The sequence below is a fragment of the Chrysochloris asiatica genome, unplaced genomic scaffold (assembly GCF_000296735.1).
Source record: "Chrysochloris asiatica unplaced genomic scaffold, ChrAsi1.0 scaffold00004, whole genome shotgun sequence".
Lineage (NCBI taxonomy): Eukaryota > Metazoa > Chordata > Mammalia > Afrosoricida > Chrysochloridae > Chrysochloris > Chrysochloris asiatica.
The window spans coordinates 21,046,674-21,074,407 of record NW_006408522.1 but is presented as its reverse complement, the minus strand read 5'-3'; the positions used below and the strand labels follow the sequence as shown (position 1 = coordinate 21,074,407).

At 40.6% G+C, this 27,734-nt stretch overlaps 1 protein-coding gene across 3 annotated transcripts in view; it reads right to left on the bottom strand.

Annotated features, from left to right (window-relative positions):
• MYO5A (myosin VA (heavy chain 12, myoxin)) overlaps positions 1 to 27,734 on the bottom strand; it is a 239,831-nt gene that overhangs the window by 25,418 nt on the left and 186,679 nt on the right. Inside the window, exons 28-34 of one of the 3 annotated variants that reach the window (XM_006831634.1) lie at positions 25,022 to 25,249; positions 23,019 to 23,027; positions 19,859 to 19,959; positions 15,192 to 15,272; positions 12,725 to 12,923; positions 7,926 to 8,019; positions 2,434 to 2,580 (exon numbers count right to left, since the gene is read on the bottom strand). In XM_006831634.1, the coding sequence (XP_006831697.1) occupies positions 2,434 to 2,580; positions 7,926 to 8,019; positions 12,725 to 12,923; positions 15,192 to 15,272; positions 19,859 to 19,959; positions 23,019 to 23,027; positions 25,022 to 25,249 (859 nt within the window). The remainder of the gene's footprint in view (positions 1 to 2,433; positions 2,581 to 7,925; positions 8,020 to 12,724; positions 12,924 to 15,191; positions 15,273 to 19,858; positions 19,960 to 23,018; positions 23,028 to 25,021; positions 25,250 to 27,734) is intronic. The other 2 variants (XM_006831636.1, XM_006831635.1) reach the window with 2 other exon arrangements.

The window sequence follows — 27,734 nt, the reverse complement described above, 5'->3', positions numbered from 1 at the left end:
GATGTCATCCCACAACTCTTCTGGTCTTCAGTCTTTAGTGTTTAATGTATCAAATCTGTTCTTCAGATGATCTCTAAATTCAGGTGGGATATAGTCAAGGTCATATTTTGGCTCTCGTGGACTTGTTTTCATTTTCTTCAGCTTCAGTTTGAATTTGCATATGAGCAATTGATGGTCTGTTCCACAGTTAGCCCCTGGCCTTGTCTTCACTGATGATGTGGAGCTTTTCCATCATCTCTTTGCACAGATGTAGTCTATTTGATTTCTGTGTATTCCATCTGGTGAGGTCCATGTATATAGTTGTCTCTTATGCTGTCTAAAGAAGTTTTTGAAATGAACAAATCATTGCTCCTGCAGAATTCTATCATGCATTTTCCAGCATCATTTCTATCACGAAGGCCACATTTCCCAACTACTGATCCTTCACTTTGCTCCCAACCTTTGCATTCTAATCACCAGTAATGATCAATACATCTTGATTGCATGTTTGATCAATTTCAGATTGAAGAAGCTGGTAGAATTCTTCTATTTCAGCCTGACTGGCTTTAGTGGTTAGTACGCAAATTTGAATAATAGTGGTATTAACTGGTCTTCCCTGTAGGCGCATGGATATTATCCTATCACAGTGTTGTACCTCATGACTGATCTGGATGTGTTCTTTTTGACAATAAATGCAACACCATTCCTCTTCAATTTGTCATTTCCGGCACAGTAAACCATGTGGTTATCAGATTCAAAATGGCAAATATCAGTCCATTTCAGCTCACTAATGCCTAAGATATTGAAAACTAGTGTGGTTCCTTATTTATTTTTTAAAACTCTTTATTGTGAATTGAGTGACAGTTTACAGAATAGTTTTACATTCAACAAATCATCTACTTTGTTTCATTTGGCTCATTATTTTTGCAAAATAAAGGTCATGTTGAAACTTTCCTATAGTACTAAGTTTAATGCCATGAAAACTGTTAAATCAGTAATAACTGCCAAACTGTCACTTCAGCACTTGAGGGGAAGAACACTACAAAGTGGATAAAAAGAGGCTTTTAGCTTTTCAGTTCAAAATTGGGTTTGTGTGCATTCCCTGGTTTTTCCCCACCTGCCTTACAGAGTTCCTTATGCAGAACTAGATGACTCAGGTCAACTGGACAGGCATATGGAGTCCTGATATGGCACTGTAGGATACACACTGGTGGTGGTTCAAACCCCATCAGCCACTCAGTAACTCTACACAGGGTCACTAAGAGTCAGAACTGACTAGACGGCACTTAACAAGAACGCTACTTTGAGATACTACCTTTGCTGTCATTTCATTTACCTGCCCTTTTCTTCTACTGTTGGATTTTTTTCCTTAATTCATTTCTTCTTTATTACTAAACTGTGTTCCTGGACATATTAGAAATACACTTTTCAAGGGAAGAAAGAAAATATGGAAATTCAGGTATCTAAATAGTCTGTTGTGGTTAGTTAGGTGCCATCTATTCAGTATGACTCATAGCGACCTTATACACAGCAGAAGGAAATAGCTTAGAGCAGTGTTATTCAACTGTGGCTCTGCTTACGAATCTTTTGAGAGGTTTGTAAAAATGAAAGCAAAAAAAAAAAAACCCCACAAACAATGCTACACAAGGACAGGCTCTTTCCCTAGGGGTTTTGATTTGATTGGTTTGGCGTGGAGGCCGTACATAAATCAGTATACTTTAAAAGCTTTCCAAATGATTCAAATGTCCACCAAGCCTCAAAGGATCCTTCAGTGGGGGTCCGCCTTCTTTATCTAGTGTTGCTGTAATAAAATACCACTAGAGGGTGGCTTTATCAAACACATTTATTTTTCACAGTGTAGGAGGTGCCAGCTCTAGGGGAAAGCTTTCTCTCTGTTGGCTCTGGAGGAAAGCCCTTGTCTCTAGCTTGTGTCCTAGTTCCTTGGAGAGCTGCATGTGGCTTGGCAGTTCTCTTCCCCTATGCATGCTTGCTTGCTTGTTTAATCTCTTCTACATCGCAAAAGAAATTGACTCAAGATACACCCTTCACAAATCTTGCCTTATTAACATAAAAAACAACCCATCACTAAATGGGTTTATAACCATAGACAGACATTTGTTGTTGTTAAGTGCCTTCAAGTGGGTTCCTACTCACAGCTATGACCCTAGGGTTTCCAAGGAGCGGCTGGTGAGTTTGAACTGCTAACCTTGCGGCTCACACCAACCTTGAGGCTTATCCTAGGATGCCACAGTAGGCCATACATTTTTGGTGAGGGACAGAACCCAGTCCACAGCAGGGTCCTAGATACTGTCCACACAGGTTGGCTGAGAATGCAGCACCACAGTACACAGGTGGTAATGATGACTGGAAGGAACCCTAGTGGGGGAAATTTAAATGAATGACTAGTCTTTTCTGCCAGGCACCAGACTTTTGTCCCATGTAGAAAATACTTGCCCAGAATCAGATTCTTAACAAGTTTTTGCTCATCCTCCTTCTTGTACTCCAGCATTCCTTGGAAATCCTTTTCTTTTCTGGGAATGTTCACTGGACGGATGGGCTCATCAATGATCTGTCCCGGGGATATGTTCTCCATCTGGCCCACTTCATGAAAAACACAAAAAAGAAAATGTTTTCTAGGTAGAAAAGATGAGACAGTTCTATCTTCCTCAAATTTAAAATAGTCTACAACAATAGAAATGTACTATATTTACCACTTCATAGTTCCTGCTTAAAATCTTTTTATATGGTGATATCATTCTGACAGTTACTAGTGCCTAACTATTATCAATAGCAGAGGTCTACTACCTGATTCCAAACCATTTATTTTGCATATAGACTAAAAGTTCTGAAAGTTAGTGGTTTAAACTTTTGGTTAACTGATACTGATCAGAAGTGGTTAGCTATTTAGATGTTTAAATTACAGGAGAAAACAACCAATATTCTACAAAAAAAGCAACCAGAGTATAGAAGAGTCTTCCTCCTTTTTTAGCTCTATGAACATAGCTGCTAAAGAAATCTGACCTATGCTTTAAAGGCATCATTGCAATCAGCTCAACCCATATCAAGACAGCTGGTTGATGTGAACGAAAATTGTTTTTTCACAAAGGCATCATAAGGTCAAAGACTTCTCTCACTCCTATTCACAAAATACAAAACAAAACCAAAAACCATGAGCAGATGAAACAACTTTATTTAATATGATAACCCTAATACTTTAATGTTTTGCTTGCTTGGTGGTTTATGTTTAGTAGAGACTACCATGAAGTTGCAACCATTAAAGTACACCAACCTTCTAGATGTTAAAATGGTCACTATTCTCAATGGCAGCTGATAGACAAGAATTATACTAAGTAAGGGTAGAAAAAGTTTTCAATTTCATCTCAAAGTTGAGAATTGAGTGGAAAATGCAAGGGAAGGTAAGGGAACATTTGAGAGGGATTGAAAAAGTTTATGGAAAAATGGAATGAAAAGATAATGGAATTTTTCTATGAACTTTTTTGAAGGCCCTTGGTATGCTAGTAAGTAAGTTTTTAAATCTTTTATCCACAAGGAAAAGTGGTCATGACACACATTAGATTTGACTTCAGAGTACTTGCAAAAACATTAGCGTTTCATGCTGCTAACTCCTGAGCACTTTCATTACCACTCTGAGTTGTTCCCTGTGTTAGTTACCAGCTCCACGGGAAGAGGCTGTCACAGGGGGAACACCAATACCTGACAATACGCTTGTTTATGCGTGAACCACGAGCCCAGGGCAGTGACTGCGGTAGACAGGGCGCCTGGTGACACACCATCCACCTCTCAGTGCAGCAGCACATACTGGAATTAACCATCAACAACCTGATAATCTAAAAATATTGCTATTGGACAAATCACAGATACAGCCAACTCCCATAAATCGAGTATCATATGTGCATGGTGCAGACTGAAAGTTGGGGGACAAATTGTAAAATATATTTTTCAAGACTAGACAATAGATGACTCAAACTGCTCCGTTTGACATAAATTATTCCTTGAGTCAGTTCAAACACAATACTGCCAGGCCCTATGAAGCAGCACAAAGTGTCCTGCTTAGCTCATGGACCTAATGCTACTTGTAAAATCAAAATAATAAGATCTCATTCACCTATGTGACTAGTTCCTGTACACCAGAGACACTTCTAGGAAGGAACACTAAGAGGAAAATATTATTATTATTATCAATGAACGCATATTTGGGCTCCAGGTTACCTCATGAGAATGTTTTGAACTGAGTGATTTCATCCTACCTAACATGCCATTGAACTTGAGATACAGCATTATTTTATATAACACTGAAAAAGGAAAAATAGTCAATTAGACTGCAATCCACCAATTTTATGGCACATCCCAGTTCTAGAGATGTTAAAATGTGAAAAACTATGCATCTTAGAATTGATAAAAGTGGTAAATGTTTTTACTTAGAGCTCCCAGGTTTCAAAAGACAGCTTTACTATCCTCTTGAAAGATCTCCAACTGGAATTTGCCATATTTTTGGTCAAAAATGTCTAAGACAAAATTTGCCATACTTTCATTAAAGCACTTCTTAAGCCTTTGTAGTCTCCCTAGAGATTTGGGTATTTATAGAAACTAATAGATGAAGTAAAGATGTCAGCTCAACATAACCATGATTTATTTAGCAAAATTATTTACTACTGGAAATAAAATGTCAACCTCATTTGTTGCTGTTGTTCCCACTATTAGTAACCCTATATAGGGTTTCCAAGGAGCAGATGTTGAGTCTGAACAGCTTAATCCCATAGCACCACACAGGAAATAGAAACCAGTGGCCTAGGCCGGCCTAGTGGATTAAGAAAGGCTGCTCTTGAGGTGTGACTGTGGTGTCACAGGAGGACGAACAGGACTTGGCCACGAGAAGCTATGACAGAGCCTGGCACGTGTGAGGAATGAAAACCACATTTAGAGTCAACCACGGTAGGTTCTTTTGAACATCTGCAGAGACAGAGAATCTTTATCCTTTCAACCAGGCAAGGATTGGGAAGAGGGATGCTGCGAGCATAAAATGGTTTGTTAGGCTGAGCAATAGCTATTTTGGTCAAAATGAGAACAGCTTGCATGAGTTTTAAAGTAAATTCCAAAGAGGGGCTCTAAAGTCTTGTAAGCAATGGGTGCATTCTTGGCATACTTTTAGGAACCGTCTTCTACTGCTATGTTCCTGTCCTCTAGGATCGTGCCTAACACATAGCTGTTGTTAAGTGCTGCCAAGTCAGCTCCAACTCAGAGCGACTCTGTACAGGGTTTGAACTGCTGACCTTGTGGTTCACACTCTGGTGCTGATGCTACAGTGCCACACCAGGAGTCTATAACACATAGTAGGAACTTAGTAAATAATTGTTGAATGAATAAACACACTAATGTACAAGATGCATTTGTAATTAACAATAAAATGCACTTGATATTTGATTAGTTCTCAAGTTTCCATCACCATTAGGAATGAAGAATGGAAATTGGTTTAAAAAAGAATCTTGTTGGTGAGTGCTGTGAAGTTGTTCCCAACATCTGAAAACCCCGTACAGGATTTCTGAGGAGTGGCTGGTGAGTTTGAAGCACCGACCTTGCGGGTATCAGTCCGGTGTTTATCCTACAGCACCCCATCTTTTATCATTATCGCAATTCATATTTTTCTTATTTACTTTTCTTTTTCTCCACTAAACTGAATTCTCTGAGGGCACAGACTCTGTGTCTCATTTACCTTAACATCCCTGTGGTGTAGTCAATTATCTAATATCTCTTCTGGTTAGAAGAGATATTATAGTTATAGACAGATATTATAGTTATAGACAGGTTTGTCTATAACTCCCGCCCTGCGGGGTCTGGGTACGAGAAGGTGGGAGAAGATACTGACAGGATGATGTCCATCATTCAGCTATGGACGTTAGCAGAGTTCACTGTAGTTGTAAAAACTTGAAGGCATCAAAGGAGCCATCTCAGCAACAGGAAGCGGGGAATCTCACTACTGTCAAGGAACAGTGAGGAGGGGAGCACACTCTTTGCACCCTTAAATCCCTGTTCATCGAGCCTCCTAGACCCATGGACAGAAAGCTGGGACACCAAAGGAGAGGCAGAGGAGCAGCAGCAGCAGAGCAAGACAGGCTGAAAATGACGTCTGGCTCCGAGGAGGTTTGCTGGGAGAGTGACGTGTCTCCAGGCACTTCAGCAGGAGAGCTAGGTTTGTTGACTCAGGGAGCTAGAGCTGACTGCTTTCAGACCAGGTTTATGGTGAGTGGTGTGTCTTGTGGGCATTTATCAGCAGCTCTGTAACGTTGGCTAGGCAGAGAGAGGCCTGCCTGGGGGCACAGTTGAGGACCCGCTGTCCTGACTGGAACAACTGCGCCCTGAGCATTTCTGACCCTGTATAGGAAGCTGCTACTTTCCCTAATGAACCCTGTAACTGTGAGAATGAGTTCAGTGTGGCCACTACAATGAATTCCTGAAACCAGCTGAAAGGAGAGTGCTGTGGGAGGAATGGTTGGTGCCACATTTTTTTACATGTTGGAATCGACTCGACAGCACTTCACAACAACAACAATCCTAGCTGTAAGGAGCTCTGGTAGTGTAGTGCTTACAAATCAGGCTATGAACCTTAAGGCCAGCAGTTCGAAACTACCAGCTGTTCCACAGGAGAAAGATGAGGCTTTCTGCTCCTGTAAAGATTTATAGCCTCGGAAACCCTGTACAGGGTCGCTCTGGGTTGGAACCGACTCCACGGCACATAACAACAATCCTAGCTGTGCTGAGTCCTGGTGTGGCGCAGCAGGATAAGCACTGAACTGCTACTGCAAGGTCAACAATTCAAATCCACTAGCTGCTCCTTGGAAAGTTTATATAAGGTCTCTAGGAGTCAAAACCAACTTGATGGCCCCTTAACAACACTAACAGTAATAATAACTAAGTTTCATATAGCACGTACTAGGTGCCAGGTACTATTCTAAAAATATTACACATATTAACTCATTTAATCCTTACAGCCATATCAGGTAGGTATCATCACCATTCTCATATAAAAGATGGGAAAACTGAGCCACAGAGAGGTCCAATAACCCATCCAATATCAAATATCTAACTAATAAATGGTATGAAGTCCTTGCGTGGGGCAAACAGTTAATGTGCTAGGCTGCCCACTGAAAGAAAGGAGGTCTGAGTCTATTCAGAGGTACCTCCAAATAATGTCCTAGTGATCTACTTAGGAAAAACCAGTCACAGTTCTACTGTGACCTACTTGGTGGCACCATGAGCTGGAGTCGACTCAAAGGCAAGTGGTAGAGGCAGAATCTGAACATAAAGAGCGTGGCTCCAGGATCCCATCTCATAGCCTCTACACTATCCATACTGCTGTGTACAGTCCCTGGCAGGCAGAAAAAAATTCACTGAGTATCTGTTGAAATAATAAATGAATCCCCTTCCTTTTGTAAATTATTATGATTTATGGGCTGTTGAAAGAACAACAGATGTGTGTTGGACAAAGTGCAGCCAGAATGCTCTTGGGAGGCCAGGATAGCTAAGCTTCGTCTCTCATACTTCGGTCATATTGTCAGAAGGGACCAGTCGCTGGAGAAGGATATCATGTTTGGTAAGATGGAGGGTCAGAGAAAAAGAGGAAGACCCCCAACGAGATGGATTGGCACAGTGGCAGCATCGATGGGCTCAGGTGAGGTTGGCCCAGGACCGGGCAGTGTTTCGTTCTGTTGTTCACAGAGTAGCTGCGAGTAGGTACCGACGTGATGGCCCCTAACAGCCACAACATGACATAAAAAGAGCAGCATTTTCCCACCTGGCAACGGAATTGCCACTCCCCAGAGCCCTAGTCATTTTCATGATCATCTCTAATATTCACAAGAAAATACGGTGATCCATGTAAGCCAACAAAACCAGAATTCAGCAATAATTATAAAAAGATGTTGAAATACCTTCTAGTTCACCAATTTTTTTGGCAAATACTTTCAGTTGCTTTTTTAGTTTCCGGACTGTTTTATCTTGTTTTTCAAGTTGTTCCATCAAATCCTAAAAATTGAAATGAAAAATAAAATTAAATAAAAGATTAAAATAGAGTTTCTAAAATAGACTGAGGAAAAGCAGACACAAAAAATAGCAGTTAGTTTTACATAAACGCTCCAGAAAAGCTTGGTGGTGGAGCCACCACCTGGCAGGTATGGGAAATGCAGCTACAATAAAAGCCAAATAGTAAAACATACAATGCTGTAAAAACCTTTACAGCGTGATGGATAGCAAGGTCACTGTGGAGTCTTTTCAAGTACACTCCATATTAATAAAGCAAATAAAATACTTGTAAAATTTATTGTTATCTCAGTGGAATGTTTTCAAAAAGGGAGTGTTGTTAAGTTGTGTGGCGTCGGTTCTGACTCATAGCAACTCTGTATTGTGTTTCCGTGTGGCTGGTGGGTTTGACCCACTAACCTTGATGAAAAGTAAATTTTGATAAATTCACAATACATGTTGTGGGATATTTTAGGGATGGCTGAACTTTGGTACAGGCTTTTGACTGACAGCCCATGTGTGTTAAGTGCTGGTCTTTGTGAGACCCATCTCTAAAACTTAAAAAAAATTCAGAAGTTTGGGGGATTGAAAGTTGAACATAAACCCGCAGGAATAGATAAACAGCAGTCTACTGACCTAGGATCAAAATGGTGAGTTTTCAGTGGCTGGTGGTATAACACACCTAATACTGGGGGATAGGATTTTGCTTATCTACCAGCTGTTCTGCGGGAGAAAGATGAGGCTTTCTATTCCTGTAAAGATTCGCAGCCTCAGAAACCCTATAAGGGTCGTTATGAGTCACGGAACCGACTTGGTGGCACACAACCACCATCAGTCATAGAAAAAATGATAATTCTGAATGCTTAGTATGCAAAAAGAGAAAACGAAAGTGGTACATTCAAAGTGGGGTTAAAATATAAAACAAAACCCAAACAACATCTCATATTTACTGACTGGCTTTCTATTTAGTCAAGAATTTCCTCAAATGACTGACCTAAGGTAAAAGGCCAATGGTTAGGAAGAAAGTGAACAACAGAAACAAGTCTGTGAGGGAAATCAATCTGAGCTATTTATGGTGGTTACTCAGGTATTGGAAAAGAAAACCATTTTGAAATGTGTAATTTTTCACCCATTCTCTAGTTTAGACAATAGTAACTTCAAATGCTAGACCAAAAGAAATATTCCCAAGGCACAGGTGCTAACATTCCAAGTGTTCAGTTGGGCTTCTTGCATCTGACTTGATGTCTCAAGTCACAGTTTGCTTCCATCACACTGTAAATCAAGTGTTAAAAACAAACCAACAAGACAACGGACGCAGGACACTGATAGAGGTAACATTACTGGCTAAAAGACGGCTGTGGGGAGAAACAGGTTGTGTGAGAGGCTCTGAAGACACTTCCTACAGAAGGGCGGCAGCCAGAGTGCTGCTCGTCAGTTACACAGCCTAGAAGTCGCAAGAGAGAGACAACAGGAAAAGCACTCTGGGTTTACATACAATTATCCGTTTGTAAAGTGAAATCCGATAGGATTGATACTTCTTAGGGTCATCTGCATATAATTCCTCAAAATACTGAAAAAACAGGCACAATGGATATTTGTTTTTCTCTGCATCTTTGAGAGGAATGCTGGTGGTCAGCTAAATCAATTTAAACTATCTTAAAACAAAAATAATGAAACTGTATTGCCTCAAAAGGCAAACATTTATCACCTACCATTGCCGTATTATCTTTCCAGTATGTTGTTGTTGTTAAGTGCCAGTTGAGTTGGTTCCGACTTCCAGCAACCCTGTATAGGATTTCTGGCAGCATGTGGGTTTGAACTGCCAATACTTGTGGCTACCAGTCCAGTGTTTATCCTACAAAGCCACACCAAGACTCCCAACTTTCTGGTGGTAGTGGTGATTATGTGCTGTGGAGTCGGTTCTGACCAATAGCGACCCTTGTACAGAGTTTCTGAGGCTGTAAATCTTTACGGGAGTAGAAAGCCTCATATTTCTCCCATGGAACAGCTGGTAGTTTCGAACTGCTGACCTTAAGGTTTGCAGCCCAATTCGTAACCACTACACTACCAGAGCCCATCTTTCTAGTATGTTGCTATTAAGTGCTGTGGAGTTGCTTTCGACTTCCAGCAACCTGTATAGGATTTTCAAGGAGCTATTGGTGGTTTTGAACTGCTGACCTTGTGGTTAGCAAGCAGTCCAGGGTACCAAAGTTCCAAGGCTGTCATTTCACTCCGCAGGCCTTTCCTCCGCCACATCTCATGTGCACAAAGTTGCTATCCTTTTTTTGCTGCCAATAGCAGCCAGAGTGAGGAAGGTAAACATAATGGAAGTGATGACAGTGGCAAAGTGTGGAAAGGCTGCTCAGAAACAGTGCGTCTTCCTCCACACAAGGCAGCATACAGGAGGCCTGCGAAGCAGGCTCACGGGAGAAAAGCCATGTTTACGTTTGTGTTGAGGGGTGGATGGGGTAGGTTATGTGGGATAGAGTTTCTGAGAACCCTGAACGCAGGCCCACTGCCGCTTTACTATTCTGCTCTAGTGTTTCCTGAGGAGACACACAGAGTAAGAGCGGGAAACCATAATGATTCTGAAAAAAATGTATCATTTCAATTTGAATCCATTTTTCCTAATCAGTAGTCAAGGCAACTGATCCAGAAAAAAATTCTCCTATTGCAACACAGGCAAACTCGCTAACAAGACTCTATAGTTTGGAATTTAGAGACCAGTCTATTTTTGTGAAATCTACATAAAAAAGGAGTATGGTATGGTGCTGTAGGGTTAAGTGCTGGACCACAAGGTCGGTGTGAAGTGCAAGGTTAGCGGTTCTAACTCACCAGCACTCCTCAGAAATATGGAACCAACTCAACAGTACTTAACAACAACAAGGTTTTTTAAAAGGTGTCAAGCAAATTAATACTGCAAACAAGGTTGCAAAGGAAATGCTTAATTAATTTAGTGAACAAACTTTGGCGGTCTAACTGAAAAGTAAGGAAAACAGTGACTGGGTTCCACAAACCACCCCGAAGCATCTTTAATTCACGGTTTCACCTTGTATTTTATAACAATCATTTATAAGCATAGAATTTGTATGCTGATCAACCATTATTTTATTAGTCAGTATAGTTATCGATTCTTAGTCATCAAAGCATTGTTAGTTTAAGCAACAATATATTTAAGATTAATAAAACATTTCAAAAATAGCCTATGATTCAGAAGAATTTCTTCCCCAAAGGAGTGAGACTGCTGGCTTTGAAAAGACTCCAAACACCGTCCTAGTCCTTCCCTTCCATCCCCACAAGAGCTCCACATAGAAAGCTGTCTTCAGAGACACAGACTGACTTAGTAAAGAAATACCTTTAAGTTCTGTTTCTAATTTACACAGGAGACGGTTGAATAAGTGATACCAGAGAACTATTTGTAATGTAAGTGATCACTAAGAGAGTAATGGAGGGATAGTGCAGACTGTTAAATCTTCAGTGAAAATTCCAAGTATTTCATTATTGGTCATTAAAATCCTTAATTAAAAATAAAATATAAGTCACTATCTCCAGTCTTAAACAACTTTTCTCAAAAGCAGAATAACAATATCGTACAAATTTTACATAGAAATATCGAATTAAAACTTTTCAGTGATTTTTTTAAATATATCAATGTTTATCAAATTTAAGTTGAATAAAAAATTATATATTTGTAATTAGTTATGTGACTAAGGAAGAAATATTTTCTATAAAAATAAGAGAGATGAGAAAGAAGGAAAGGAAAACCTTAATTAATCTCCTTACTCATTACATAACTCAAGTTCTGTTATAAAGCATAAAAACTGTAAACCTGAATCCTGATGACTCTCCTCTCTGTCCCGGGAGCTGTTTCCAAAGTCAAAGGCCTTCTGTTGGTTCTGCCAACCATCTTCCCTGATCTCAACTCAACTCCTGTTTGTGGCCTACAACTACTAGCGATGGTGAGCTGTTCTCAAGACTGCTGAGGGACCACAGGTAAACAAAGCTTTTCCCCAGTCTCTGTCATGGTAACCACACAACAACCTCCAGATGGAAGACAATATGTGTTAACTGCAGTCGGCTTGCTTCCAACTCATAGCAACTATGAAGTGTTTCTGAGGAACAGCTGGTGGACTTGAACCACCATCCTTACGGTTCAAACTAACCTGGCGTCCTAATGCTTATCTTACAGCCCCACATGTAGATAAGGTGGAAGGGCCAAATCACCTGACTTCTCCAGGATAGTAAGAGCCCATTGTAGAGTCAAGATGGCAGACTTCCACACACACTCCACATTAGGGATGAGAATGCTCAGAGACTCAAGGCCTTCTGTGAGAAACATAATTGGTACACAGGCCTTTTCACTCCTACCCATATATTACTGTTTCTCCAACTCTCTCTCTGTTAGGGAGTCCTGGTGTGGTGCTATAGGATAAGCACTCAACCACAAGGTCGGTTTGAACCACAAGGTTAGAGGATCAAACTCATCAGCTGCTCACTGGAAACCCTAAACTAGGTCACTATGAATCAGAACCAATTCGAAGGCACTTAACAACAACAACTCTGTTACAGTGTGAGGATAACAGTGTAGGGTGGTGAGATATTTTTCAGCGAGAAAAACGAGTTTGATAAAAAAACAACAACACACAAAACCTAGGACCTTGAGTCAGGGGCTGGCTCTGCGTGCAGATGAGTGTGGGGAGCATCTCCTTACCAAGTTTTCATTGGTCAGCCGGGTGATCTCGTGCTGCAGGCTGGCCTCGATGCGGGCCTCGGGGGGCAGCTGCAGGTTCTGGGCCAGCAGCTGTTGCTGCCTGTTGTTCTCCTCCTTCAGGCTCTGGATCTCCCCACGGAGCACTTCGGCCTCGTTCTCGTGGCTCCTCTTCTGTGACTGGAGCTGGGATTCCAGGAGCCTATGGAAAAGCCACACAGGTAGAAAAGGGATGTGACATCCCAAGCTCCATGCTCAGTGGGTGCAAGGCTTTGTACTCACTTGTCAGGGGAGAAAAAGTGGATAGGCTTTAGCTTACACGTAAGTACCTTCTGACTTGATTAAAGTCAAGAACCAAAAAGTGCCAGAAATGGAAACAGGTGCTGACAATTGTGTCTTTCTGAACTGTGGGCCCTACTACAAATATAAAGTCCCAAGAAACAAGGAACTTTAGCTCTTTTGAAAGATTCACAGAAATAATGACTATAATAAGTCAATTAAAAGACTGTATTTTTGCCACAAAAACGATTACAGAGGGCCACATTGCAACCTTTCAACTATTATATAACTAATGTATATTTTAGAATTTCAGAGTTGCTAATTTCAGGCACTGAGTGGGCCCAGTATCCCATTTTTACTTTCTTTCTTTATACTTCTGCAATACAGAAAGGCGGGGGCACCACTTTGATATAGATCTACCCAAATCTAGACACATAGTTCTGAAGTTTGCTTATACATATACACATACACATACATATTCTCTCCCCATAAATACAATGAGCAAGATAAAAAATATCAGCAGTAACAGTGTCCTCCCTTAAGCATGCACCTCCCAGTTCTACAAGAACCTCCTTTCCAAACACAAAACAAAGACATGGTTAGGTATTAGCTAGCATGAAGAAAGAAAAGACACTCTTTTATTCTTATCTGCTTGGTTGCCAACTAGTCGAAAAAACCTGATGCCGTTGCAAGCAAGTTAATAGTATGCGACGTATTTAAATAATTACAAAATTTCAACAGAATTTGAACCTATGAACACCCCAAAGTTAATGACAATGGTTTATGATTAGAATAAAGCAGAATAAGCAAAAGCCCCTTGAACAAACTGAATATTAAGTATGTATAAAGTCTAATCAACAGTGATAGTTTTGAGACATTCAAGACAAATGTTACTAGAGCAGATGAGTGTACAGAAGGGTGTTGCTTTTTCAGTTTTATTTGCTTTCCCCAAAACATATGTACTGTATTGAATCTAAGTAATTACACCCACTCCTACTTATTGACAAGGTTCATGGAGGTATGGGAGAGGGGGCAGGGGGCAGAGCACCCATGTCTCTTCCTCTCACCCCTAATCACTGTCCATTGGGGCACCTGACACATCTCAGAATGCACAAGCACTTTGGGTCCTGGTCCCACCACGCCTTCTCTAGCACTCCAAAGCCCACATGGGTTAGGGGGTGATGAGGTGGTCAGCTGTTGACTATCGCTGGGCTGGGACTCCATTCGTGCTCCGCCCACTGCCTCCTACCACCCTCAGTGGTGGGAAACTCTGTTGGTCTATTCTCCATACCTGAGTCCCACAGCTCCTTGGGACCTTCTTCTTCCTCCTCCAATTCCCACCTCCCCTACACTGGCCTCTTTGGCACATTCAGGCCTAGGCCAGCTGCCCGTCTATGACCTCATCCCACTGTCACCCTGTGCTTTCTATGGGACTGAGACATTGCGGACAAATAGGAGACGATGTCCACCATGCCTCATGTTGCCCCATCATTGCTGGAACCTCAGGTATGTCATTGGGGCAGCCCAAAGATGGCGGCCCAGGCCCACGTGGGGCCTGAACCATCTTAGAAGCTGCCTGCAAATTTTTTCAAAGTTGTTTTAAATGTGAAATATTGGGTAATGAGCTAGTCCATGAGTGAGGAATAGGTGTATTCTGAATTAAATCAGTGCAGGAAAGCACAAATTTGAATTTCACAGTAACCACATAGAATGCCAAATCATGCACCTTCTATTACTTTCTGGCAGTTTTATGATAATATATACATCAGTAGAGTCACATTGTCACAAACAATCTCTCCTGTAGAGTGATCACTATCCCCAACAAGAAATCCCTGCTTCCATAATAGGCATCAATCTCTCTTACAGTCCTTTGGGAACATAATTGTAATGTTTTCTTTTTTTTCTAACTCCTATGAGATATGCATAAACCTTATTGCCTGAGGAGAACTCTAGAAAGCATTCTTCACTTAAAAGCTGTAAATTCTTATATTGACTATCATTTAGTTTCAGCTGTAAAGGCATTCCATTCCCTATTGGAAAAGGTTTTTATGAGGGTGTTTGATTGAATGTTCTGTTTTACCCAGGAAGACAATCAGTGCGTAAGAAATATAGGTGTTAAAGTCAGGAAGCCACTGTTAGTAAGAAAAACAACAAATTAATAACATCCCATTTTGGAGGACACAAATATAACCTGTTGGCTTGTTTTAACCCTTCATAAGCCAGCCACAGCTCTCCATCCTCATTCAACTCATGGCAGTTCATAGCAGACGCTCTTCCATGCAAAAGGAACAACAATGCAAAACACAAAGGAATACAGGATGGTAATGAGATGTTGATGGTCAAGAGCAGCACATGGCATTTAAGCATCTTCTAAGTGAATATAATTATTTTTATTAATTACAGATGACTGTAAGACAATGCTACAAAACTTTTTTTATTAATTTAGTTTTAAAAAATGGGTAATGTGTAATTTTTCTGTGTAATGACTATCCTTTCACACGTGTTATTTTACTTACTTCTCCCATTAACTCAACGTGTATCAATTACCACATTTACATAAAATGAGTAGAAATGAAAATAACCAAGGCTCCAGAATTGTTTTTCCTGCGAAACAAAAAATGACTGCGATGGTGAGAAAGAGGGTTCTTTTTTTTAATAATCTAATGGGGTGCTGTAGGACTGGACTACAAACCACAAGGCTGGCAGTTCAAATCCACCAGCTGCTCCTTGGAAACCTTATATAGCACACTTAACAGTGGCAACAACAATTTATCAGAATAATCTTAAATAGATTTCCAAAAGTTCATGGAAAAAATTCCCTTATCTTTAAATTACATTTTCCACAAACTTTTTGAAGCCCTTTCATATGTCACATTTTACATTAGAAATTAATCATGACACACATGAAGAAAAATTCAGCTAGTCTCTTGATGTGGCAACCTCTACCATCCACTTTATAACAGTTTTCAATCTTCTAGTTGTTGTTGTTAGGTGCCACCGAGTCGGTACCGACCCATAGCGACCTTATGCACAGCAGAATGAAACTGCCTGATCCTGGGCCAACCTCACTACTGTTGCCACACTTGAGTCCATCAATGCTGCCACTTGGCCAATCCATCTCGTAGGGGTCTTCTTTTTCTCTGACCCTCCACCTTGCCAAACATGATATCCTTCTCTAGCGACTGGCCCCTCCTGACAATATGTCTGAAGTATGAGAGACAAAGTTTGGCCATCCTGGCCTCCAAGGAGCACTCTGGATGTACTTCTTCCAAAATGGAACTACTGGTTCTTTTGGCAGCCCATGGCACTTTCAATATTCTCCTCCAACACCATAACTCAAATGTGTCAATTCTTCTACGGTCTTCCTTATTCACTGTCCAGCTTTTGCCTGCATATGAGGTTACTGGAAATAACATGGCTTGGGTCAGGCTCACCTTAGTCCTCAAGCTGACATCTTTGGTCTTGTGCACCACTCATCTGTCAGTTTGTTATGACAAACTGTGGTGGCTTGTGAGTTGCTGTGATTCTGAAAGCTACACCACCGGTATTTTAAACACCAGCAGGGTCACCCATGGTGGACAGGTTTCAGATGAGCTTCCAGACGAAGAAAGATTAGGAAGAAGGAGTGACGAAGTACTTCTGAACTACTTCTGAATAGCAGAGAAACACTGTCAATCTTCTAGAGAGGAGCCTAATTTAGCATAATACAAATCAGATTTCCCATTTAAAATTTGTTTAAAAAAATTTTTTAATGGACCTAGTTATAAATGGGAATAGGTCCAAAGTTTTCAGCTTTTGTTACATGGCTTTAAAAAATTTTTGTACGTCAAAAAATGAATTTTAAAGCCTAGAGAAATTACTTTTATATTAGAGCTGTCTGTGTCTCCTTACGCATACAAAGGGGCTTCAAAACGTTTGTGGGAAAATTCCATTATCTTTCAATTTTACTTTTCAACAACTTTTTGAAGCCCCCTCGTACACACACTTGTAAATATAATCTACAGACTAGGTATATGTATTGCATATGGCGAATAAATAATCATGATAAAGATTATTAGAGAATTTTTCTATCCAGATAGTAAAAATAGTATTTTTAAGTGTTTACTAAGTGCTAGGGATTGTTTGGCAAAGTGGCAGCATCAATGGGCTCAAGCATGGCAACAATAGTAAGGTTGGCCTAGGATCGGGCAGTATTTCGTTCTGTTGTGCACAGGGTTGCTATGCATTGGTACAACAACAACAACAACAAGGGATTGGTACTGACATGATGGCAGTGGGTTTGGTTTTTGGTTTAGACATTGTGCTACATCCTTTCACATGTGTTATTTCGCCTCATTCTCCCATTAACTCAACATACATCCACTGCCGCACTTTCAGAGGAAGACAGGCAAGCTTAGCTGTCAGGTACTCGTGGAGATCACACAGCTGCTAATAGCAGAGGTCAGTGCTATGTAACTCCAGAGCCCAGGTTCTTACTCCTCATGTTGTACTTTTGTTGTCATTATTTTTATATAAAACAACTTTCAGACAATGTTCTTCTACTTCCTTCTACCATCTCTCCCTTGTGAATTCATCTATTTGCATGGTCTCAATTATTATTATACACTGATGACTTAAAAATGTATCGCTCAGGCCACACCTCTTTTCTGGCTCTAGGTCTATATACTCTCCTTCCTAATGGATTTCTCTCCTTGTACGTCTTCCTGACACCTTAAACTCAACTTATGTAAACCTACTGATCACCTCCTACCTGCTTTTCCCCACACCCTAGTTCCACATTCATGAAATGGCATTGCCACATCCAACCAACTGTCCACAGCTGACACCTCAGAGGTGTCCTTTTCTTTCTACCCCTTCCCTACACATCCAATAAGTCCCAAAGCTTATTAGCCTCATCTTTCTAAGTATCTTCCAAAGTGTTACCACAATCAGTCACTAAGCTGTGGTAACAGTTTAGCTAGTCTTCATGCTTTCAATATTGTAGTACTGCAGTTCATACTCTACAGAGCAACCAGTGTTATCTTTCTGAAATTGAAATCTCATCACATGCCTTTCCTACTTAAAACCTTTCAAAAGCTTCCATTATCTATGGGATAAAGTCCAAACTCTTTGGCTGTATCCCCAACAGCCCATATGCACTGTTAGGACTATGTTTCCCTTGCTTATGGCTGTATTTCCAGTAGATGGCACAGGGCCTGGTGAGAAGTAAGCACATGGTACATATCTGATGATTACATGACTGAAAGGATGAGCAATGTAATGCAGGTCTTTCTTGATGAAAGCATTCTTTGTTGTTGTTGTTTTTATGTGCCATGGAGTCAGTTCCAACTCAGAGGCTGTAAATCTTTACAGGAGCAGAAAGCCTCATCTTTCTCCCACAAAACAGCTGGTAGTTTTGAAATGCTGACCTTGAGGCTCACAGTCCGATTCGTAACCACTATGCTACCAGAGCTCCTTAAAGCATTCTTAGATATCAGATATATTTATGATTTACATTAATAAATTTAATGTTAAATTTATGCAAACACTTCTATGAGCATCCTCCACCTTTGCCCATAAAAGAAATAAGACAAGTACTTACTTATTGCATGGCAGTAATCTTTAGTTTGTAAAATTTTTGTGTATACCAATCCTGATGTTATGAATCAAGAGACTTACATTGCTCGGTGATAATACAAATTTCAAGACTTGTCTTTTTCTGTAAACATCACTGGTCATGTTCTTTAAAATGGCCCAGCATTTAAAAGGTACTTCAAAAGTAACCTTTCAAGATCAAGGGTTGATTCCTATTAAGGCTCTGTTGGGTAGATGGGTGGTAAAAGGCTGAAGGAATTCCAGCCTGAGTCTTCATTCTGTGATAAACTGAGCTATTGGGGAAGTCGTGAGGCTGTGTCAATCATTTCATGACAGCACAAGTGTTGAACTCTCCATTAACTTTCCCTAGACTCTCAAGTATATATATAGAGAGAGCTACATGCCTTCTGGAGTCCTAGTGTGGTGCTGTGGGTTAATGCACTGGACTACAAAGACGGTTTGAGCAAAAAGGTTAACGGTTCAAGCTCACCAAATCACTATACAAGGTCACTATGAGACTTAACAACAACAACATGCCTTCTGTAACGTCATTTACATCTGCATTTACATCTGCAAGCTCATATAAATGACTACTTGAGCGAGGACCAGAGTTAGGATTTTTTAAGAAGACCTTAGAGAACATGTCAAAAGCTTGGTCTCAATGATCAAGGTACCACCCTATAACCCTTTTAGAGTTTTATGACTAAAAACTGATGTTGGCTCCAGATAACTCAAAACTTTCTTCATGCTGCTATTGTTAGGTGCCGCCAAGTCTGACTCATGGTGACCCTGTATAGGATTTCCGAGCCTGGAAATATTTGCAGGAGCAGAAAGCCTCATCTTTCTCCTGTCGAATGGCTGGTGGGCTCAAACTGCCAACCTTGTAGTTCACAGTCCAGTGTTTATCCTCAAGAGCCACCAAGCTCCCACAAGCAACCGTGACAAATAACAAATTAAAGTGACTGCCCAAGTCATCTACCACTGAGCAACTAGTGCTCTTCTCAAGGGACCCTCCTCAAGGCCAAGCCTCTAAATCTACAAAAAGAGTCTTCCCTTGATGCAATGAATACTTTCCCAGCTCCTCTCATTATCAATAATGCTACCTTCTATTAGAAATGGATTTTTACTGGGGATACATTGAAATCTTGGCCTCCTTTTGAAGTCCAATTTATTGACATCCAATAAAGCAACGTAAAATTTTTGATTTACTGTTCAAGAGGCTGGCTTGAGGACTAAAGACCATGATGGCTAAATCAAAATGAAAGAAATAAGAATCCAACTTACCTGTTTGTTTCTTTCAAACCAATATATGCTTGTGCTATTTCTCCTTTATCTTTCATTTTTTGTACATCTTCCAAGAGTATTGTGGAATCTGTCATTGTATTCTGCAAGGAGAAATGATACATTTCCACATTAAGATTCATCTTAATAGATCTGACCCCATACAGTTCTTTCCTCCAGAAAAGAGGGTGGAGCAGGTGATTAGGCCCTGGACTCCTAACTCTTTCAAACCCTTCCAGAGGCACCTTGGAAGACCAGTCTGGTGATCTGCTTCCAAAAGGTCAGAGGCTTGAAAACACTAAGGCAACGTTCTACTTCACACACATGGAGTTGCTATGAGTCAGAATGACTCAACAGGAACTCAAAACAACCTGAGTTCCACCTGTTCACTGTACCACCTGTTCACTGCGCCACCTGTTCACTGTGCCACCTGTTCACTGCGCCACCTGTTCACTGCGCCACCTGTTCACTGCGCCACCTGTTCACTGTACCACCTGTTCACTGCACCACCTGTTGACCTTAGTTCTGTGCAGCTGAGGGGGAGAGCGTGGCATGCTGAGTTTCCTCTCCTGATAATCCTTAATGCACTACAACAAAGTTACTAAGATTGTAAATAAAATCAATGACGACCTAACTTTATATAAAAGGTAGAGCATTAGGACAATAGCAGTAACACTGAACACCTATTTAATGTAATGTATAAGGCTGTTCTTTCTACTACTTACCAACCAGTTAGAATGAAATAAACATTGTAATAAAACACTGGAAGTTTGACATAAAGTGAAAACTCAATACAATGGAGGTGGTGTTCAAATGATATACTTCAGCAAAATTACATTTTTTCTCACATCTTAAAGTATATATAAATGGTAAAGGATTTAGCTCCTTGGAAATTTCTACCATCTGCTGTTATTCAATGTTTTTTTTTTATTCTTGTACAGTACAGCATGGTGCATAAGCTTTTGAATTAAGCATCTGGCAGGTCAGAATTACGAATGATTTTGTATAAAAGACTTTTCTGCTACTGCTTTAACTTTCCTTTTAATTTCTTCCTAACCTGACAACCAATGTATTCAATATTCGTTTCCCCTAAACCAAAGCAAGAATGGACAAGTAGCATCACTGCTTAGAGACTTTAAAGAGAATTCACTTCCGAACCCAATGGCCCAGTCTATTTGTCTAAATATATCTGGTCCTTTAGTCAAGATCGATGCTAAAGCCAAATCTTACAACGAAGGAAACTTAATAGTGATTGTTGCTGAGTGCTGTTGAGTCAGTTGGACGCCTAGTGACCTAGTTTCCAAGAAGTGACTGGAAGGTTAGAACCCCTGATCTTGCAGTTAGTGGTCCAGTGCTCATCCCACAGTATCACACCAGGACCCTATAATCTTATGGGAGCATAGAGGCTCATCTTTCTCTCATTGAGTGGCTAGTGGGTTTGAGTCATCAACCTTGTGGTTAGCAGCCCCAAACTTAACCTACAGTGCTACCAGGCAGGGTGCCTTAGAATACACTTCAAACTAGAACCCTAGAAAGAAATACAAATGCTTGCCTTTGGATTTCAATGTTGACAAGAAACATTCTTAATTGAATACAATAATACCACTTTTCTCCTAATGAGAGCACTCTGCAGAGTCTTGAATGTATTCCAAGTTACAGACTCCATCTCCCCAACTTATGGGATGTTCCCCATTACTAGCAGAGTGAGTCTCAGAGCTGACTGCATTAGAAATCATGGAGAACCCTCTATAATCCAGACAGGTGCCTCATACTTCCATTATTTCCCCACTGACTTCCCAAACAGTTAAAAATAAAATAAAATTAATTTGCAAATATCAAAATAGACTCTATGACCAGAAAACATCAATCACATATATTGAAAGACATCTATAAGCTAAAACTAGGATTAAAGAGGAGTCCTGGTGTGGCACTATGGGATAAAGCACTAGACCTCAAGGTCAGTTTGGACCACAACAAGGTCAGTGGTTCAAACTCACCAGTCTCTCCTTGAAAACCCTATACAATAGGGTCACTATGCCTCAGAACCCACTTGAGGACACTTAACAACAACAACAACAACATTAGGACTATCAACAGAAGGACTATTAATCACATTTTAAAATATTCAAAGAACTTGAATAGACACATCTCTAAGGCAGATACACAAACGGTCATAAAGCATAAGAAGAGATGCTCAAGGTCATTGTTGTTAAGTGCTATCGAGTCGATTCCGACCCATAGCGACCCTATATAGCATTTCCAAGGAGTGAGCCTGAACCGCTGACCTTGCAGTTCAAATGGCTTTGCAGCCTGGCACATTAACCCACAGTGCCATACCAGGCAAGGTCATTAGTAATAAGAAAATGCAGATCAAAACCACAATCAGGTGTCACCTCACATCTACTAGGATGACTATTATAAAAAAAAACAGAAAATAACATGTATTGGTAAGAACCTGGAAAAATTAAAACCCTTGTACACTGCTGGAGGGATATAAAATGGTGCAACCACTATGGAAAACAGCTTGGTGGTTCCTTAAAAAAGTTAAAAATAGGATTATATGGAATTGTATAACCCAGTTATTCCATCCCTAGGTGCATACCTGAAACCTGAAAGCAGGGAATCAAACAGATTCATGTACACCAATGTTCACTCTAGCATTTTCCACAAAAGTCCACAGTGGAAACCACTCAAGTGTCCAACAACAGATGAATGGATAACATATATATACAATGGACTATTATTCAGTTATAAAGAGGAATAAAGTTTTGATAACCTGCTATGACATGGATGAACCTTGAAAACTTTGTGCTGAGTGAACTAAGTTGGACACAAAAGTACAACTATTATATGATTCCACTTATATGAAATATCTAGAACATGCAAATGCATAGAAACAAAAGGTTATTTGTGATTAACAGGGCCTGGGGAGATAAGGGATGGGAGTTATCAAGGAAGGAGTGCTGAGTTTCTGTTTGGGATGATGTCAAACTTTTAGAAATGGATAGTGGTGATGTAGCACCTCATGGTGGATGTCATTAATGTTATTAGTCATATACTGAAAAATGATTAAAATCACAAACTTTTTGTCATATATATTTCATATTTTTTTAAAAGAGAGATGTATTTACCCAAAACTTTTAAAAAGCTTATAATTAATTACCTTGTCATCCTGAAAATCACAAGTCAGCAAGCATAAGGAAACAAATGAAAGAAAACAGTAAACCCTTAGTACCATAAATTTCATCAATGGGTCGCTATCATACAGATAAAACTGCAAAAACACCCATGAGTTGCTTCTTCTAAAATTTGCTCTGTAAGTAAATTTAAATTCATGGAACTGGCATGAGGTAGACATTAATATATCTCTATGTGATAATAGTTATAACTTCCCAAAAATAAGTGCATAAGATCATTTTTGAGAGCTTTAGGTTTTTCTGATTGTATAATAATTTTGAGTATGTGAGAGAATGTCTCTCCTATTAATGCATATGAATGAAATTTTTATCAGCGATTCGTGAGAGTTACTGTATTATACCCCCATCTGGAGGTTATTTATCCAAGTGAGGCCTCCGGAAATATTTGTGGAGGTAGAGCAGATAAGCTAGCCCTGGCTGGGCTCACTGGGAGTCAGTCACCATTGCCTTCCCTGCAAAGCAGTTGTGAAATGGTGTTTCCCTTTGACTGGAAACAAACTGGGGTAACACAGCTCTGGGGCGCCGGAGAGGTCTGAATCAGTGTCATGGGCTAGGAAAGAACAAGACTGCTGAGACAGAATGGCCATGTGTAGGCTGGGGGCTGGGAGGTCAGGGGCTTTGGTTAGACAGGGTCAGCCTATGAGAGTCTAGAGAGCAGTGCTGTTCACATGGGATATGTGAGTGAGGTCGGTGAGAGTGTGTGAGGCCAAAACGCTCTTGGCAATATCGTTTTTATGTTCTCTGGTTCATCTTTCTTCTTCTTTCCCTTAACTTTCAATATAATGCCTTGTGAGAATACCAGTTTGACACAAGGGAACCTGGGAAAGGCATCTTGACGTTGGACTTTGCTGGAGGCAGTATGCGGGAGTATTGTTTTCTCAAGGTACCGTGGTAGCCCTTGGAATCAACCGAGCCAGTCTCTGGGGAAGGTGAATGCTGTATGGACAAGCCAAAACCAAGCATCATCTTCTGAACTCTTCTCATTTCAGACTTAAGGGGTCATGGTCTGCCTAATAATGGAGTCCATTTCTTTTTGTAACTCTATTTGCTTATGGGACTTTTGCCCAAGAATATTTAGTCACATAGCTGATGTTCAGATTTTGATGTTTTCTAAATGAGTGTAAATCCCAGGTGTGAATTGCTTTATCAAATCAAACATGTGTACCAGGTACAGTATCTTAACCACATGCTGAAATGCCAATTCTAAGAAGAATACACTCAGCCTTTCAAGCAGCCAGTTCTTTATATGTCATGGGCGTTTTTTACGTGACAGGTCACGGAGTCGGAAGACTTGATTGCTTCAGTTCCTAGTAACTGTGTATACTTGGGGAGGGACACAGGCCAGGTTTTCAAAGTGATTACTCAGACATTCCCTGATGGCAAATGGCAAAAAGGCCTACGTCTCATCAGCATACGGCTGTGTTTGGTCTCCAGTTACCTGAGGATTGGGAAGGACTTCAAATGGCCATCTAGATCGCCAAGTGTCTGAGTCTTTTGAGCCCCGCCATTGAGCAGAATCCCTTTAGTGAGCAGTAATCTCCCTGTAACTCCACTCACTGATGTCATGAACAGGTTTGTTACATGCTACCTGTAATAGCTAAGCAACCAATTTTCAACAAAGAATTTCATGGCAGCATTTAATGCCTCCCACAGCAAGCCAATTTTTACATTTAAGAGTATACGTAAATTTTTGTATTTAACAGTATTTTTACTTTAGATTGAAGTTGACTGTGGCCAAGTTACTATCAAAGATTCAAGTCTAAAGCTCTTTGCTCATAGTGAGAGGTGAAACGCTGGAGAGCATTTGGGATTTCACTAGCGTTGTACTCACTTCACATGGCATGTTGAATAGTTTTAAAACAACACTGAATTTTTTTTTTTTTTAATGATGAATTTGAAATTAGGGAAAAAATCTCCTACAAGTTTGCTCCGTCATAAATTAGAGATAAGGCCATTTGCTCATGCTTACCTTGGGTTGGATGGCTTCTTTCTGGCTCACCAGCTGAGACCTCAAGATGAGGACTTCCTCCTTGCGGACATCGAGCTCCTCACTCACAGAGGTCAGCTGTTCCATGAGGACTCGGTAGGCGGGGGCACCCGGAGCAGTCACCTCTGGGGCACCCTTCTCACTAAGGGCCTTGCGTAACTCATTTAGTTCATTTTTCAGTTTTTTGTTTTCTGATTCTAGTTCTTGACGCTGCATTGAAGAGACAAAGAAAAGTTCATTGCTGTCATCCTCAACTTTACAGTGGAGTGTTGAATTTCCTCAAGCTAGAAGGCTTCGGTTAGAAAAGATCATCAGAGCTACCCGAGTGAATGACTTCCTGTGTTCTGTTGAAAACCCTGCTCTTCAAATTAAGGAGGTCTTATATCAAGTGGAATTGTGCAAGGTGAATGATAGTTTGCATCATTAACCCAAATTCCAGAGTCAAATTTATTCTAAGATGACTCAGGGTGTGTTCACAGGCATAGAGAGATTACTGAGTTCCAAGGAGTGAGTTTAGCCCAGTCCTAAGGAGCCCGGGATTGTTTGGCAGTTAGTTAAAGGGCAAGTTTGAGGGTCTCGCTGGTCATGTTTAAGGGAGCTTCAAAAAGTTTGTGACAAAAAAATGGAATGAAACGATAAGGAATTCTTCCACAAACTTCTGAAGCCCCCTAACATTTCTGATACATAGTTCAGAATGGGTAGATCCTTGAAATCGTGAGTAGTGCTCTATTATTGCCTTTGTAAAGCAAAATGAAAACCACTGACATCTGAGGCTGTATCTTCTTGGGGAAAAAAAATTACTATTTAAATGGATTTTCCCTTTAATATTTTGATAACAAATGATTGCTTTTACAAGCTTCTTGCCTGTGTGGCATGCTTTTAAAGTGGTTCAAAGAAGCCTTGGGAGGAAGCAGGGGAAGAGGGGCCACCTCTTTCTTAGCCACCCAGATGAATATATACGTCAATGGCAAAGAGAGCCCAGAAAAGAATGAAACTGACATCAAAACAAAAGTGTCATTAAGATACCGGTTGGGAAACAGACCTTTAAAAGCACCATGGTGCCTTATTAAGCACATGACAAAGGCCTGTGATAGTGGAAAATGAGACACGTCTGTATAAGGGCCAAATATTTTGTTGCTTCTTCCTAGAGAAGCAATCTTGGGTTAATTACACCACATCAAACCTTTCATTATGTTATATTAAAACTATGTAAAGTGCCCCCCCTCCCAGTTTAAGAACTCTTTCTTTCATGAATTAATCCATTCTTGATGAAGATGAAAATTCCTTCCCATCTCTAGTCTCCCATCAACTGGTAATCAGGTTCATATTGCTCACTCTGTAATAGAAAACACAAGGATGCCTGTGCACTGTAGCCTAAGTTCTAATGCAAAGCTTCCCAGTCTTCAATGTGGAGATCTTGGATCATCAGATCATCACCTGGGGGTTGCTGGGCTCCACACCTAGAGTCTCTGATTTAGTAGGTCTGGGGTGAGCTTGCAAATTTCCATTTCCAAGCTAACCAGATGTTGCTGGTACTCTGGACAACACTTCTGAGAACCACTGGTTTCATACTGGGGAACTTTGTGGTCTGGGCTTCATTTTTAACATGGTACAGAGAATGTCTCTATTTGTCCACTTTTGAGTGAGGCAGGCAGAGGGAATAGAGCTGGAGAACAGATTCCTATTCCCATCCCCTTGGCCTGTCCCATCCTAGCAAAATGCCACACTCATATCAGGCATGTACTTTGCCTCATCTGCCCAAACCATGTGAGAACGACTGAGAGGGACAGAGAAGAAAAGGGAAAGATACTTGTCTATATAGTAAGGGGACTGGCCCTTGGCAACACTGACCAGGGCACACATTTTGTCTTTAGCATTCCTCTCTGTTTTGCCACCGTGGACCTGATTGCCCTAGTTTTATCACGCTGGACCTTGTGCAGGCCTAGCCACTGTTAACATATTGCTGACAGTATCACTCATGTGGATTGTTTCTCAATCTGATCTAGCCAGGTTCTCTGTGATGCCCAAACTGATTCTTACAGATGCCAATTAAGCTAATGAATACAACCATGAAATGGCCTTCTGAACACTCCATGTGTCACATGCATTTTAACAAAGGTTCAGAAAAGGCTCTCATCTATATTTCGGGGTGTGGTCCGAAGGGGTACAGCCTGGACCAGTGAAATGCCAGTGGGATGTTATTTGGGGTTGGGTGTGTCCTTCAAAACTATGGTTACCTCTCTGTTTATGTGCATGCCACAATGGGGGTGCTGTGGTTCAGTATTATAAGCATTGGACTGCCAACCACAAGGCTGCCAATTTGAGCTCCACAGGAGAAAGTTGAAGTTTTCTGCTCCTGCAAAGATAAGCAGCCTGAGAAACCTTAATCAGGGTAGCTATGAGTCAAAACTGACTTTGGTCTTCTAGACAAAGAATACAAAAAGGCAATGGAGAGTAAGAATAATAGAGATGATTCTTCTCTGTGACCCTTTTCTTTTTCCAGAGATATAAATACCACCTAAGTTATACTTCCACTGATAAAGCAAGAGATTTACTTGTTATAATTTAGAAAGGGTAAAAGGACCCTTTTAGGGACTTAAAAGGTGATACTATATATTATGAATCAGGCTGCGAACTGCAAGGTCAGCAATTTGAAACTACCAGCTGTTCCGCGGGAGAAAGATGAAGCTTTCTG